Source organism: Triticum dicoccoides, chromosome 1A (assembly GCF_002162155.2).
Source record: "Triticum dicoccoides isolate Atlit2015 ecotype Zavitan chromosome 1A, WEW_v2.0, whole genome shotgun sequence".
Taxonomy (NCBI): domain Eukaryota; kingdom Viridiplantae; phylum Streptophyta; class Magnoliopsida; order Poales; family Poaceae; genus Triticum; species Triticum dicoccoides.
This window is the reverse complement of record NC_041380.1, coordinates 602,930,582-602,947,139: the sequence shown is the minus strand read 5'-3', so window position 1 is coordinate 602,947,139 and position 16,558 is coordinate 602,930,582. Positions and strand designations below refer to the sequence as shown.

The window sequence follows — 16,558 nt, the reverse complement described above, 5'->3', positions numbered from 1 at the left end:
CAAGTCCAAAGCTTTGCATTTCCAGATGGTTATCACCGTCTACGTTCACCTAGTAATTGTGCCAAACTTTCTTGATACCATTTCAACAAGAGAGATTCACCACTAAAGTTCTACATCAGCACAGATAAAGTTACAATCTTATCACAGAGAAGGGATGTTGCTACAAACACTTGCAGAGGATCATTCTCGAGCAGCCGACGGTTTACAACACAGCGAAAACGAACAAATAAAACAGGATATACATGGCCCGGCGCTACCACCTAGTGCAGTCTCATCAGCTCCTCTACCCGCTTGGACAGCTCCTCAACAGGGACTGCCATGGCCTTGGCCACCTCCTCCATCTTGGACCTGTTGAGGTCGAGGAACGACTCGATCAGGTCGCCGTCCAAGAAGTTGCGAGCCTCCGACGTCTTCTTGTCGTTGTGGAACGACCGCCACTGCTCGTGGCTCAGGCTGCCCACACCCTTGATGAACTTGACCAGGGTTGTCTGGAGCTTCTCCAGGAACACATAGTGGTCGTGGGGCAGGGAGGCGATGATGCCAATGACCCCGTTGATGGTGCCAAAGATGACCGTGGGGATCTGGCCCATCTCAGAGTCGGGGAGGCGCATCACCAGCGAGCCATGCCGGAACCTGTTCACAAACTCTCCGAGGTGGTACTCCCCGACTACCTCCAGCCTGCCCCTCTCCTCGTCTGTGGCCGCGTCGCTGTTCTTGCGCACAGTGAAAAGGTTGTAGCTGTTCTCTGCACCAACATAGATGTCATCGTCAATCATCTCAACTGCAGTCATCCAGTTCGCGTTGTAGTCCCTAGCGAGCTCTTCAATCGCACTCTCCTCATGCTGCTCAAGAAAAGGAGACACTGGTCATTGGCCTGATGAAGAGACTGATATACAAATTGGAACCAGTGTTATGAGCAGTAGATGTCAAACAGCCAATGCTTACCTTGTACACAAGCAAGGATATCGATTTCATCAGGTCTCCGACTACGATGAAATCACCACGGGTTTGGGTATACAGGGCGAGAATGTGCCCATGATGGCCACATTCAGACTGCAACTCATGGGAACCATCCTCCCGCGTCATCCACTTGTATAACTGAATCTTCTGGTTGATAGCTGCCAACAATTTCCCATTGAATGCATTTAGGGAATAGACAGCTCCTTTTGTTTCTTTCTCTACAATTAATTGCAACCTTCCATCTTCAACTGCAAATACAAGGATCCGGCCCTACACCAAGATGCAGTCACGTAAGCACTATGTGCAGGGAAAATCAATGAAGATATTACCACAGAAGCTACAAGAGTAGTAAATTGAACACGTAACCAACAAAGTAACGCCAAGCCCTTCTAGTTATTACCTTTGTCGGTTCATTCTCCTCAGGTAGAACATATGCTGTTCCCACACAGTAATAGAAGTTATTATCATCAGAGAATGAGCAGCTAATCATGGAGCAACCACATTCGTATTGATCAAGAGGATGTGTGGACAGAAACTCAAATGTTTGATGATCCATCAGACGAATGAAATGCGCCTCGCTCTCCTCCATGCTATTCTGGGTATACTTAAAACTGCAGAACGCCAGTGTCCTGGACTGTTCCTGATGGCAAATGCGCCGTGCTTGTTCATTCAACGGAATCGTGCGGATATGAAGCTTCTGGATATCATCAATAGTTCCAATTGAAAGTTCACCTTCTTTAGCAATTGCAAGGCTGTGAATGATATACACAAAAGAAACCAACTTAACAGCGGGTTTAAGACAATCATCATATTGTTTCAAAGTAACTGCTGCCAAGAAATTCATGGAATGGAACACAAGGAACATGTGAAAAGCCCATAGCATCAAGTAGAACAGGTTAGAATTAGCAGCCATTTGTTTTACACCATATAATTTTGTACAGTGTAATATCTAAGAAACTAAACCTACCCCAACTTGTTTGGGATTAAAGGCTTTGTTGTTATTGTAACATATAAGAAACTTAAGTGTCAAATGATAATCATAACATTGGCTTCTATGCATCAAGAACAAATGGAGATGGCGTAAACAAGTCGAAAGAAGAACATATCGTATGAGAAAATGAAAAGAGAATTATTAGCACTATTGTTTTCAGCACAGAATATGTCAGGTTTCATCATTGTAATCAAAGGTTGATTCAAATATAGTGATTCTGCTGGCATACAAGCATTAAGAGCTAAATATGGAAGTACCAAACAAAAAAAAACAGCCATTCTCAGAGAGAAAGAGAGATACCTGTCAGGAAAAGCAGCCGTATTGAAAGGACACATATGATTAACTTCTTTCAGATTGACATTGCTGTACAGCAGCTTTTTATTGCTACTGTAGATAACAGTTGGTCTATCAGACGAAGCAAACACATGGGTTGTGCCCTTTGATGAGAATGTACGAAGGCTAATTGGCTGGGTACCAAGAGAAACCTTCTTTCTATCGGTTAGTTCACCTGTGCTTGCATTCAGTAGAAAACTGAAAAGGTGACCATCTCCAAGAGCACAAAGCAAATATGAAATCTGAAAAAGAAAATTAACCGAGGTCAACAACATTTGTAACTTAGGGGCTGTTTGGTTTGTGACTAACTTTGCCAAAGGTTGCCACACCTAAGGTTAGGCAAGTTTGACTAACTTAGATGAGTGTTTGGTTCAAGCCACACCTTAGGCAAGCCACACTTGAGCCCCACATGGCATACACACAAAAAGTGTGGCAAGATTCCCTTAGGCTTGCCAACTTGTGGCTCTCATTTTGATGAACTAAGCTTAGGCAAGGTTGGCAAAAATATGTGGCAAAGTGTGGCAATACTAGGCCTAGAACCAAACAGCCCCTTAAATTAGCTTTATATTTTTATGATGAAACATGAGGTCAACAACATACCCCTTCCAAGGTACACATCAGAACTGACCGAGGAACAATTTCTCCACCTAAATTTTCCTTCCTGATTAATTCAAGGTCAGGAAGTGAAAATATGCTGACACTTATATCAGTCCACATCCCAATAGCAGCCAGAGAGCTATACTGTGGATTCTCCCCTACTGGGTTCAAATCAACACAAGAAATCTCATGTTCTAGCTGTGCATGTTTCACTTCAACCAGCTTAGCATCCCTAATCTCTAGGTAAACAAGATGGCCACCACCGGTCGCCAACAGGACCTGCAAACACAAAATGTGTTATTTAAAGTTACAGCAGAAAGCTAATATAAATGTGAATTCAAATCATGTATTTAGCATTGTGAAGCAGAGCATGCTAGCATATATCTACCTAATAATGAACAAGTGTTCCGCAGGTCCAGCCACAAGAGGCCTAAATGACACTTCAGGCATTGTTTCATAGGTAAAATGAAATAATACAAAGATTTTGACTTTGGTAGTCAAGAAACAAAGTTATTAATTAATTAACAATACAAAATGAAGAAAGAACTGAAATGCATACACACAAGGAGCAGCAGTGATGAAAGTGGACCGGTATATCAACAGTAAACCCTCTGATGAGTGATTAGTTCCCCTCCCTTCTCTTGCTTATGATTCATGTCTCTAAACCTTTCCTTTTCGCTAAAAAGAACACTTCTCAGTGTAGTTTGGTCAATTTCTATTTGTTGACTATGACTATGTGTATTGACGAAGAATTAAAACATGAATACCCCAAGTTGTATATTCTGTCACAGACATGTCTAATAAGCTGGTCATCATTGGCAATATGCCCAAAGAGAAAGGAGGGGTCCCATGAAGATACCCACCTGACTGGCATTAGCTGATGCAACATTGACTGAAAATCCTTCTGGTGCATTCCATTGATCCACTAGCTCCCGAGAAGTGCAACTGACTAACCGGACAGAATTAGCAGTAACCTGTCATTGAGAATAGCTCATAAGATGCTAATAGGAAACCGGGGACATAAAACTTGACCAAAAAAATACTGAAATCATCCACAGTACTTTTCCATTCATTACACAGGATTATAATCAATTCCCATCTGCTGTTTCTTTAACTTCCCTAGCACCCAGATGTTTTTACTGGGATACACAATAATACAGTTGTGGTTTATCAAGAAAGGCAGAGAAATCAAATATTTCATTAGAAAAGGCACCTGTATAAGCATATCATTGATGGCATTTTGGCAGAACAAAGTCTGGATTTGTGCATCAAACCCTTCTATCTCAATTTCTTCTAATTCATCTTCCATGTTCATAGCCAAGAACCGAGTCTCACTTATAAAGCTCACCACCAGATACATGTCATACAGATCACTGAAGGAAGACTTCAGTGACCATAATCCCTTGATGCCTTGCAGCTCTACTGAAGCCTACTTGCACAGGAGAAGATATACAGATCAGCTTTCTAGAGTAAATTATAGGACATGTCAGAGTACTGTTAATTTCCTTGCAAAAAATTGATTATGCACAATTCAATACCTGCTCATTAATCCCTATACCATTACGAACCACTCGAATGGAACCATCTTTGAATGCTCCTGAACAAGTGACCACCTGACCTTGCCCTTGCCTATCAAGGTCAACCACGCAGAAGTCCACAATGGGTCCAAGATTCACATACCGTTCAAGGATTTCGACGAATGAACCAGTTGCATCAGGTTGGAGATTCAGCTTTACCAGCTGTCAAGACCAACAAATCATTTAGTGCAAATTTCAATTCTGAAGAACTACACAACAGATGACTGAAACTTTCTTGCCAGTAAGTGCACACATTTTATTGCACATGCAGGCATACAATTCTGTGGGTGCACTGCCTGTTAGTTGTTACTGGTTGGTTTACTTTTACTTTTAGGGAGGTGAGGGTGGGAGAGTAGCTTCAAACAATTTGACATAAGCACGAGTACAAGTTACCAATGGAGATGCAAGAATTTTCATCTAACATGGAGCAGTGAAAAAATAGCATGGGTATTCAATTGCTGCATGGCACCAAAGAAGACACAAGTTGCTTCTCTAGCATGGAGTAAGAAGCAAGAGTAGTGGTAGCTTGTAACTTTGCTACTGACCCACCTGTGAATCACCAAATCGAGAACCAACATAGACAACACCATTATCAAGATACGATATTGACGATGCAACTGAAGTCTCTCCCAAATGCTCAATTTTCAAACCAGTTACCCTAAAATGTAACGAACACATGAAAAGAGAGAACTTGTAAGTAGTAAATCAAAGATTCTTTTAGTTCCAAAATAGTGCAAAGGCTAGTACCTTTCTCGTTCCTGGGTAAGGACAAGTAAATGCAAAATGCCTGAATTATCACCAAGTAAATAGCGAGAGCCATCTGGGTCAACCCTTCCATAAGCTCTTGTGATGGACTGGCAGGAAATAGAAGATCAAGGGTAAATAATTACATCACTGTACAGATAGATCATGTGACTAGAATACAAGAAAAATGAAGAGATGTAAGTATTACCTGTTTGATTGGTATAGCTTTAAATGTAGAATTAGCATTGCAGTAAACTATTGTCTCCTCGCCAATAATTATGACACCGCCGAGTGGAGCTGGTACAGGTATTAAAAGACCAGCTCCGTTGTCTAAATTGTTCTGTGACCAAGGACCCTCAACAAAGTCTTTCTCCTTCAGTGCAACTTCATATGTCTTAACATGCCTGGCATCTTTGTTATCCTGACATGTAAGTACAGAAAATACAAGTCATCAAGATCTGTTACTATCACGCTAGTGGTCAAATTATTTGTAGAAGAATTACAAAGGTACAAAACTTAAAAGTGAAAAGATTGCGCACAACAGCAATAAAGAGAAGGTATGTTCAGTCAGTGCCCAAAAGATAATAGTTAGATTATTTCAGTAGATAAATGGCACAGCTTGTGATGTTAAAAGTAAAAAACCAGTCCAAGAGTTTCTATAGGGGTAACTTAGTTTTACAGCGAGGAATGGAACAATGAAGAGCAAGTCAGTTCTGTTTTATTTCAAAAAAGAAACAAGTAATCATCTCAGTAGTATTGAATTGCATCGACATGTCGAGACTAAAAATTAAAAATATGGACATAAAAAAATCACTGGATAACATTATCAATTAATCTAGAAACTCAAAGGTACAAACATTCACCAGTAACCTATGGTATACCATGTATAAGCAGCGTAAAGCACTGCAAGTTGCAAACTGATTACATTTTAAAGGGTAAAAAACATGGATTAAATGCATAAACGAATACACCATATTTTTTCCACTTGAGTAAAAGGGCAAACCATATCAATTAATTTAGTTCAATACTCTGCCCTGCTTGATTTTGATTTTGATTTTAATAGTAGAAATGATGTAAAGAAATGCAGAAGTTTTGAGCAAACCTGGTAGAGCACAACTATCGTAGGTCTGAGACAGCCATACAGGAACTTGATGTCCAATACTTGAAGTTCTTCTAGTCTGACATAACGAGAAAAAAGACGCTAAATATAAGGCAGAGTGATGTAAACACATCTAAGTTAATCGGATCAAATGGCTAAACAAAGAACATCATTAATGAAGCATTAACTCTATCATTAACTTTTAACAAGTGTGCTATCCATCTACTAGTTACTTTAGGACAGAAATAAGCATGCAAATATCGGTACGACTTTCTATGCTGCTCGAGAAACTTTAAGATTTGACTTGACCAACAAGCATTGTAAAGACAAAGTAATACAGAACCAAGATCATTGACGCATTTTTCTGAACCAATAGCAGATCAAGCAACAAAAATATAACACTGAGAAATCGGAACAAAGCATGATTTTGTGTACATTATGTTTGCCTCTGACAAAAGAAACAAGATCTCATAAAAATTCAAACTCATGGAGCTACCGGGCAAAAGCATGACCATGCACATCAATAATCTAGTTGCAGACTACAGTGTACCACATAAATGTCTGGACTATATCACTAAATGAATGGTTTAATCTGCAATGTCATTCAGTTATTCATGCCATACTGGTACCTGATATTGAAAGCTTCCTTCAGCTGTCCTTTGTTGTCGAATGGTATAACCTGCCACACAAGGATTCATTGAAGGATAGGAAATGTGAAGCTTGACTCCAGGAATGAATGAGCAAAAGACATGAAAATATAAGTAGCAGGCTGGGCTTACCTTAAACAATCCATCATAGAGATGAAGGCCAATAAGTCTACAGTCAGGGTCGATGATCCCAATCTGCATTACAAGTAAAAAGGCCACCGGTAGCATTATCGCTCCAGCTTAAATTAAGAGACAGAGTGCATCACTCTCTTTAGTAGATACGGAATGCTATAAACTGATACAGTAAATGGGAAGTTCAAATAAGGCATAAATTAATATCATTTCAAAACCAGAAGTAGAGTTCAAACTTGAAGCTTTGAGTACAGTACCTGTCCATTGTCCGTAGGGCGGCCAATGCGATCAGAAACATCTCCCATGGATCTACATAATCCAAACAAATTATACTCCCGTATGAAAGCATGCTAATAACTCTCAGAAAGTAACATGCAGTGAAAATGTGCACCCTGTTTTTAACAAAACGCTATGCGGGCACAAGATCATCAGGTACATGGCCTGTGATTTGTAGACCTAAGAAGAAAGGGGGGCTTGGCATACACAATCTGGAAAAAATTAATGTCAGCCTACTTTGTAAATGGTGGTGGAATCTGGAAAGTAAGGAAGGTATGTGGCAGGATATAGTTAGAAGAAAATATAATATTTCTAAAATATGATAGGTGGAATCTGGAAAGTAAAGAATGGTGCCAGTCTGGTAAATGGCTCTATCAATAGTTCACCTTGCTGAGCTGATTTGCTGAAGATCAAACAGTTGTATACTAAGGGAGATATGATGATTGGTAATGGCCAGCAAACAAACTTCTGGGTTGATACCTGGTGTGTTGATAAAAACCCTTGAAAGATCAATGTCCTGATTTGTTTGCAATTTGCAATGATACAAGCTGCACTGTGAAACAGCTAGCAGAAAGGGGGTGGAGGCTTACTTTTGGAAGATGAAGACAATGAGGATCGAAGCAAGGACTGCAGCAGACAATGAGGCAGATGAATCGGAAGCAGGAGTTATGGAGGAAGATTGAAATATGGCGATGCAATGGAAGTTTTCTGGGCTTTGGCGGCTAATTCTTCCATGGAACTGGCCTAGGATAAAACTTGAAATGTGCTCTCAGGGTTGTTCTTTAATTCTTTTCAGTTAGCGGATATATGTGGCAGCGATTTGTGAACCTTGTTTTAGTTTTTGCCCCTGTTCAAGAATTCATCCGATTAACCAGTTAACTTGCCGATTAATCCCTACTCATAGGGTCCCCGAGTAGCCAATTACCCGATAAATCGTCCAATTAATTGATTAAATGGCCGATAAACTTGCCGATTAGCCTATTAATCCCCTACTCACCAGCCGACCGAGCAGCTACCAGTTAACGATTTCCTCAACAATGGTTTTTGCTTTGCACCAAGATGCTTTCTTTTGTTATTGTTCCGTTATCCTTTGATGGTGGAACCCGATCCTTTTCTGGGATCGTATGAAAAAGAAAAGGCCATCAAGGTGCCCATTTGAATCGTATGAAAAACAAAGGTAACCCTGCCCAACATACGTCTATGCCACCTATCATCACCTGTCATGCTGGCAACAGACCTGCTGACAGCGACAGCCAGCGGCAACTAAAGTTAGCTTTCCCTCTCAATCTGTGTCTCTACCACCATTTAAACAGGCCACCGCCTACTCGAATTAGACACGCCCGACACACCTGTCTAACCAACCCAGTCAACTGCTAGCACTGTACAGAAGACTTTATTTCGGGTCCTTGTATGGTCCTATGTTTGAACAAAAAATCAAAACTTTGTAGATAAGAGCAATAAGGAGAATACATGAGGCCATCTACACAGTTAAGCAGAGAGCAGTCTTCTATACCCAAAATAAAGTCAATATTATTTTCCCTTCCCTTGTTACGGTTTTTCCTTTTTCAACAAATGAAGTGTCCAGAAGGACCCAGAGCTGGTATTAATTATCCAAAGATATTACAACCCAGCCATTACAGCTATCCTGCCTAGCAGCTAGTGCTGTAAAGACTGCTCCCTGTGTACGGCAAATAGGTAATCAACTATGGCAACCTCCCTGGCCTGCCTTGATGAAAAGGTATCACCTTGATGACATTGTGCGGGACTCGTGATACACAAAATTGCATGACAGTCAACCAGAACCAATGGACTATCCAATTTTCTAGTTCTAAAACACCAATATTATCCTGTGGATACACACCAATAAAGTCAAAATTAATTCCCCTTCCCTTGTTACAGTTTTTCCTTTTTGAACAAAAGAAGAGTCCCGAAGGACCCAGAGCTGGCTGGTACTAATTATCCAAAGATATTACAAGCCAGCCATTACAGCCACCCTGCCTAACAGCTAGCGCTGTAAAGAAGACTGATTGCTAAGTACAGTAAATAGGTAATCGACCATGGCAACCTCCCTGGCCTGCCTGGATGAAAAGGTATCACCTTGATGACAGTGTGTGGGACTCGTGATACACAAAATTGCATGACAGTCAACCAGAACCATTGGACTATCCAATTTCCTGGCTCTAAAACACCAATATTATCCCGCAGACGCATGCCAATTTACGCACCCGCCTTGCAAAACAAAACCAGGGGCATAAAGAGTCCATACCTGGTGAGAAGCTCTGATTTTTCTGCGTCCCACTGCAGGACGCAGAACTTGTACCTCTCCGTGGCGATGAAGAGGAAGTCCTGGGCCTCATTCTGAAACAGGGGAAACAGTTAGGGAATCATTCCGACAGAAACATCGCACCGCACAAATAAAAAAAAGAAGCAGCCTTTGACGGTACGGGGCGTTGACTCACGTGAGGCCGGAAGAGCTCGATCGTCGCGATCCTCCCATATATGGGCACGTCAAGCATAGGCTGGCAACAAAACAAGTGTCACGGTCTTGCGGAAAAGGCAGATTATTGTGTAAGCGAAGAAAGAAACAGAGAGGTGGGCGACAGATACCGCGTCTGTCGGTTACCTGAAGGCCCTGCGGCGTGAGCAGGTGGATCTCGATGCGGGTGCATTTCCTGAAAGTTGATGGTGAGCAAACGCGTTTAGCAGTGGGATTTGGCAGGAACCCGGCATAATAATAATTAAAGAGAAAAACGATGGCATCTAGCTACGGAACCACAAGTGTGCAGCTTATGAAATACTGTAGTTCCCTGAACACATTATCGATTGCTGCATTCAGACACATATGAGCTCTGTCAAATTTCCTGTCTATCAGGGTACCTACGTGTGGTGAGGGTGCAGACACGTCGTCCTATCCAAAGGCGCCATTTTGCTCCGGCCCGACGGGTCAGACCTACAGAACACCGCGCTGCGGCCTAGGGCCGTACAGTACACTTAGTCACCCATGGCTCCAGATCCTCCCGGACGGCTCGCCGGAGAGGAATCCCTAGCGGCAGAACAAATCAGGCACGCGCACGCGCGAGCGGCTCCGACCGGGAGCAAAACCCTAGGCCGCGCGAGCACGGACGCGGGGCAGCGGGGGCGCGCGGGGACGGCCGGGCGGGAGGTGAACCCTACCTAATGGACGGGAGGGGAGGGGAGGGGATTCGGGGAGGGTGGCTTACGCGACGATGAGGTTGAGCTGGTGGGGGCCGGTGAAGTTGCCGACGCAGGAGTGGCTGACGCTGGTGGGCTTGTGCGCCGTGACGACGTAGTTCCACGTGCTCATCTCCCCTCGCCGCCCGCCGCCGCCGCCGCCGCCGGAGGAGGAGGAGGAGGAGGAGGGTTCTGGGCTCTGTGCAGCGGTGCTGGGAGAGAGAGACAGGAGGGGGGAGATGCGCTGCGGCTGGGGCTGGGCTCCCCTCTCCCCTTCGTTTTCACGGCGCTGGACGCCGGTCGAGCGGGCCGCCTTTCGGCCCGCCAGCACCACGCGCTCAATGGGCGTGGCCCTGGGCTGCGTTCCATTCGGGCCGTGCCGAAGCCTTTCTTCTCTCTTCTCGCATGGATCGATGGATCAGGGAAAACCCTATTCGCCGCATTCTGCGGCAAGTTGTCGACCTTTCGCACAGGTACATCGACCGAGAGATCAACTTGGGCCGGCCCGTTTAATCGCTTCAGCCATCTGGTTTTGGGGAACCTTCTCGGAATTTCCTATTTGCCACATGTTGCGGAGTTTAAAAAATTTGTTTGCAATGTTTAAAAAATGTTCGCGATGTTCACTTTTTACTGAAATTTGTTCACATTCAAAATATGTTCAGGAGTTTTCCAAAAATATTTGTGGTTTTAAAGTTTTTGAATCCCAAAAAATGTTCCTCTTTTCAAATTTTGTTCACGGGTGAAAAATCGTTTGAGAATTTCAAAAAATGTTCACGTTTCAAAATTGCACAAGGGGTTTCCAAATTTTCAAGAAATGATCACTTTTTTCAAAATTTGTTCGCTTTTACAAAAAGGAAAATTGAAATTTTGTTCACATTGTTAAATAAATATTCGCATGTTCAAAAAAGTGTTCACAATTGGAAAATATGTTCGGGATTTGAATAATGTGAACAATTTCGAAAATGTTCTTTTTCTAGACAATATTGAATTTCAAAATTTGTTCACAATGTTCAAAAAATGTTGGAACTTTGAAACATTTTGCCAGAATTCAACACCTTTTAAAAATGGCTAGTTCTTAGATATTAGCGCTGCGAATTATTCACGAAGGATTTTTATCTCAGATGGCTATTGGGAGCACTTCATTTCTGCGAGGTCTGGAGTTCGATTTCCCTCTTGTTATTTCTCTTATTTTTGCTACAGTACCAGCATGGCTTCCCATCGCGCTTGATAAGGACCCGCACCTGTCTGCCATGGGCCGGCCCACTCGCTGTGTATCCTGTGCGAAGCGACGTCATTTTGCCACAACGTGCGGCGTATAGGAGCTCCCATGGATCAGCCCCTTCAGAAAAAAAGATCTATGTGATCCGTATGCCGGCCCCGACGAGAATGGGGAGGCTTCTTCCTCTTCCTCCTCCTCCCTCTCCGTTCCGTCCTCGGCGCTGGACTTGGGCCGCGCCGCCGCCCGCGTATTGTTGAGTGCGGGAGAGGCGGCCGCCGTGCAAGGACGCCGGCGGCGAGTGCAGCGACGGCGTGCGGACGCGGGACTCATGGCCAGCCAGCCGGCTACTATGGGTACGACACTGCCACCACTGTACCGGTACTCTCGGGTCTGAATGTGAAGTACTCTTCAATTAACATGTGAAACATCTCTTCAGTTATGGTGGAGTGCTTTATCTGTAAATGTGTGTACATTTCCTAGCTGAGGACAGTTCAAAACATGAAGTGGATTGTGCAATTTATGATGTGCTCTTTTAGATGCGTGATGTTTATCACCTACTAGCAGAAGAGCAACGGGAAAGAAAACATAACACACGCTTTTAACTCAACAACCATCACTCAAGACCACAATAGGTCCATCTCCTTTATTTTTGTGAGGTATCATATTTGTGTTGCCGCTTATCCTCCTCACCCTCGCCGTCGATGGCCTCGGTGTTCACACAAAACAACAAAAAACGTGTGTTGAATATGGTTAATCCTAAGGCATCTCTCTCTCTCCCACTCTCTTCCCTCTCTCTCGCTCGCTTTCTCTCACTCTTGCGATGAGAAATCTGTTGTTTTCCCCTGCGACATTTTTCAGAGGTATGCATGTGTAGTTATCAATAGTTTCTTTTCCGTATATGGTTATAGTGGGGTGTATATTTGCAATCTGGATCGCCGCCGGTATGAAAAAAAAATGAATCTTACGCTATAAATTATAAGTTTGCTTCCATAACAATATTTTAAAAATATTTAACAGATAAAAGTAACATCATATTTAGATTCCACACATTTTTCTAATAAAATTTCATATATAATACGTTAAAATCGAAGTTACGGTTTAAAAGATACAAATAATTTAGAAAATCATTTGGTTTGACTCAAATATATTCTAAAATAATATTAAAATACTTAACAGGTAAAAATATTTTCATATTCATATTCTACATATTTTTTAATCAAATTTCATATATAACATGTTTAAATCAGAGTTACGGTTTAAAAGATATGGACGATTTTAAAAAGCATTTGTTTGACCTAAATATGATTCATGGATAAATTATCTAAAACATCAGGGGGGTTTCTAAAAATGTAAAATAACGGTTCGTGTGTGACTTAAATCCGGACGGCGGGTTGATTTTAAGAAAAGACAAGGACTTTTATGTAAAATACGAAAATAACGATTCATTTTAACTTAAAACAAGACTGCGGGTTGAATTCTCTGAAATAAAGGGACTTTTCTGAAAAATGACATGACGGACGAAAGAAACCTAATTTGCTTTATTATTAGGTAAAGATAAAGATAATATACATGGGTACATTCATGATCTATCTTGTCTTGCACGTGCTTCCGGAATAAGATACCGTGTGATATCCTGATGTTTTCTTTTTCCATTTTTTTAGGATCGATGTCCTTATGTTTTCTTCCGTAAATGAAAACGAGCTCGCTCTTTTAGAATGAACACAAGCAATCTGATGGATGACCAAGGAGTACAAGAATATAGCAGTGTCAGACAGCAGCAGGGGGCTGCTCATGGAGATCGGCCGGCGTGCCGGAGGGAGAGAGCGTAGCAGGTTGAGCGACACCGGGATGTACTTGTAGGCAGGCGGGATTGAGTGGGTCAGGTTCGGGCTCGTCGCTGCATGATCCATTCAGAGAAGAGCTAATGTGGGGGCATTGTTGAAGCTATATTCTGATAAGGTTGATTAATCGAAGAGCTTGCAAAGGATTACCATGTGAGCTGGATGACTGCAGTTGAGGTGATCGATGGTGAGAGCATCTCCAGCCGCGGCCCCAACAGGTCCTCCAAGACCCTTTTTAGCGCCGCCGCTGAAAAAAGGTCCAATCGCGTCCTCAGAATCCCTTTTTTTCATCGGTTAGACCCGAAACTGGCGTCGACGAACTCAGACCGAACCTGGCACGCTGGGGGCGCCGGGGGAATCTTTTTTGGCGCGAAAAAGAGTGGGTCCGTCGAATCAGTGACTCGCCGCCTTGTCGCCCTCACTCATTGCCTCATTTCTTGCGAGAATCAATGTCAAAGCTGCCGCGCAGATCAGCCTTCCATTGATGCCTCACGAGCGGCGCAGTGAAGACGTGGCGACGAGCGTCCCGCCCGCTCCTGCCACGCGGCACACGGCGGCAGCTCTCCCACCACCCATCTGCGGCTGTAAAAGTCGTCTTCCCTCGCCGGTGAACGCACAAGTTCTCGCCACCGACGCCCTTCCCTCTACCTCTTGCCGCCGACGCCTCTCTCTCTCTCTCTCTCGCCCTCTTCCCACGCCGATGTCTCAATGGCTGAGCACTTCCCGGGCGACGGCGTAGTGGCGAACGGCTTCGGCCGCCGCCATCTGCATGAGGATGAGGCGCGCCTCCTCTACGAGGCTGACTACCCGGCGCCCCCGGACATGTGGGGTGCTGGGCACCTGGAGGCTCGGCGCCGGTGGCGTCTCGGTGCCGCCCGCGCCGACCGGAGCGGCCCGGCGAGCCGAGATCGCGCTCATCCGATCTTCGCTGCTGGAGCCACAACAGAACCAGCCGAGGTACGCCCCCGACACCAACACGATGTGGACGGCGTACTTCGAGCGGTGCCATGAGGAGCAGATCGCCCCCACCAACGGCGTCGAGCCCCACGACCACCACAACTCTGAGGGGAGGCACCGATAGTGGGGCGTCCCAGGCCGCACACTCGAGGCCATCCTCGAGCACATTGAGACCGGCAACACGCCGCGCCTGGAGTATCCGGCGCCCCCCTCCTTCTCTCGCCGCCACGACAGCTCCTGAACGTCGCGACGAATGGAGATGGCGACATCGTCATCGTCGGGCTCTGGCTCTCTGTCCTCCGGCTCGCCGGGGCTTCGCCCTGTCATGCTGGAGACGCAGGAGACGCCACTGGGGCGCCGCACCCGCGGCGGCGCCCTTGTCATCAACGAGGGCGGCCACCCCTCTCCTTCTTCCTACCGCCTCGTCTGGCCGAAGACCGAGCCGAGTTTGCTCCCCGTAAAGAAGGAGCACGAGGCCATGGTCGCCGACAACTAGACCGCCCTCAAGTGGGCGAAGGCGGGCTACGTCCACGAGCAGATGGAGCGCCAGCGCCGGGCCTTCGAAGAGATCACCGCTCGGCGCCGGGGACGCGAGGAGGGCGGCGTGGTCGCCCTCAACAACGACGACGAGGATGCGCCTGGGCCGTCCAACCCCCCGCGCGTCGGCAACGCTGGCCAGGGGTGCAGCAGGGACGGCGGCGGCACCCAGCACGGCGGCAACAACTACGACGGCAGCGACTACACCTAGTTCTACAGGCTCCTCGGCATGTAGAAGGCGGGCGGGCGCCGGCGGATGGGCCTAGTCGTTTTTAGTTTGCGTTTAACAATTTTGTTTTAAAGTTCTTTTGTAAAAATATCAATGAATCGCCTAGTTTGGATGAAATTGCGTCGCCGATTTTGTGTTTCAAAAAACGGCGTCTGAGGCCGACTTGGGTGCGGCGGTTGGGGACCCAGTCGCCCTCACGTCGAAATTATCGCCGGTTCGCCCCCAGGCGGCACTATCTCAAGCCCCTAGGGGGCCAAACGGCTGGAGATGCTCTGATACCTACGTCGGTGCAGAGAACAGCTACAACCTCTTCACGGTGCGCAAGAACAACAATGCCGTCATGCACGGACGACTAGAAGGGCAGGCTGGAGGTGGCCGGGGACTTTGTGAACAGGTTCCGGCATGGGTCCCTCGTGATGCGCCCTCCGGAGTGGGACATGGACCAGATCCCCACAGTCATCTTCAGCACGATCAACAGGTTCATCAGCATCATCACTTCATTGCCCCACGGCCACTACGTGTTGGGGAAGCTCTTGGTTAAGTTCATCAAGGGGGTTGGGCAGCCTGAGCCACGAGCAGCGGCGGTCATTCTACAACGACAAGAAGACGATGGGGGCCCACAATTACCTCGACGGGAACTTGATTGAGTCGGTCCTCAACCTTGATAGGGGAAAGATGGAGGAGGTAGCCAAGGCCATGGCGATCCCTGTGGAGGAGATGCCCAAGAGGGTGGAGGAGCTGACGAGACGGCACTAGGTAGCGTCGCCCATTGCTCAGTCATAACCCTATTGCCCGCTCCGCTTTCCCATTCCTATTGATTTCGGCATCTGAATCTTCCCGAATTCAAGTAGAGAATACCAAGGCTTTCTTCTTCTTTGATTTTCCTTGGGGCATAGGATAAAAAAATGGATTTCCGGCATAGCACATGTGGCATTAGGGTTCTAAGATTTAGGAGGGGAAGGGTGAGGAGAGGGATCACATGCATTGAAGAAATCTCAAGATTCTGAAACGGTCAAAATAATGGTGCGGGAAGAAGAAAGAGAGGAGAGTCACGAAAATAGGGTAAACGCAAAGAGACGATGAAAAGCAATCAGAGAGGAGAGGGAAGAATGGCTATGGAAATCATAAAGCTCAGCAAGGAGCACATTACTATGAATAATAATGGAGAGGGACAATAAAGGGGAAAACTGAGCAAATGTTTGTTTCCTCACTTGTGTTGTGCCGTCG

General features: G+C 45.3%; 1 protein-coding gene across 1 annotated transcript; it reads right to left on the bottom strand.

The window, feature by feature from the left end:
• Positions 1 to 80: 80 nt before the first annotated feature.
• On the bottom strand, positions 81 to 10,763 carry LOC119294984 (DNA damage-binding protein 1). Its single transcript, XM_037573299.1, has 19 exons — positions 10,578 to 10,763; positions 9,980 to 10,028; positions 9,816 to 9,875; positions 9,623 to 9,714; positions 7,338 to 7,389; positions 7,081 to 7,143; positions 6,931 to 6,980; positions 6,305 to 6,380; positions 5,411 to 5,623; positions 5,206 to 5,312; positions 5,008 to 5,116; positions 4,420 to 4,620; positions 4,095 to 4,310; positions 3,745 to 3,855; positions 2,885 to 3,160; positions 2,252 to 2,526; positions 1,361 to 1,712; positions 946 to 1,230; positions 81 to 842 (listed from the first exon to the last, which is right to left on the bottom strand). The coding sequence occupies exons 1-19, from the start codon at positions 10,679 to 10,681 to the stop codon at positions 261 to 263; spliced, it is 3,273 nt and encodes a 1,090-aa protein (XP_037429196.1). The 5' UTR covers positions 10,682 to 10,763; the 3' UTR covers positions 81 to 260.
• Between the last annotated feature and the right edge of the window lie 5,795 nt (positions 10,764 to 16,558).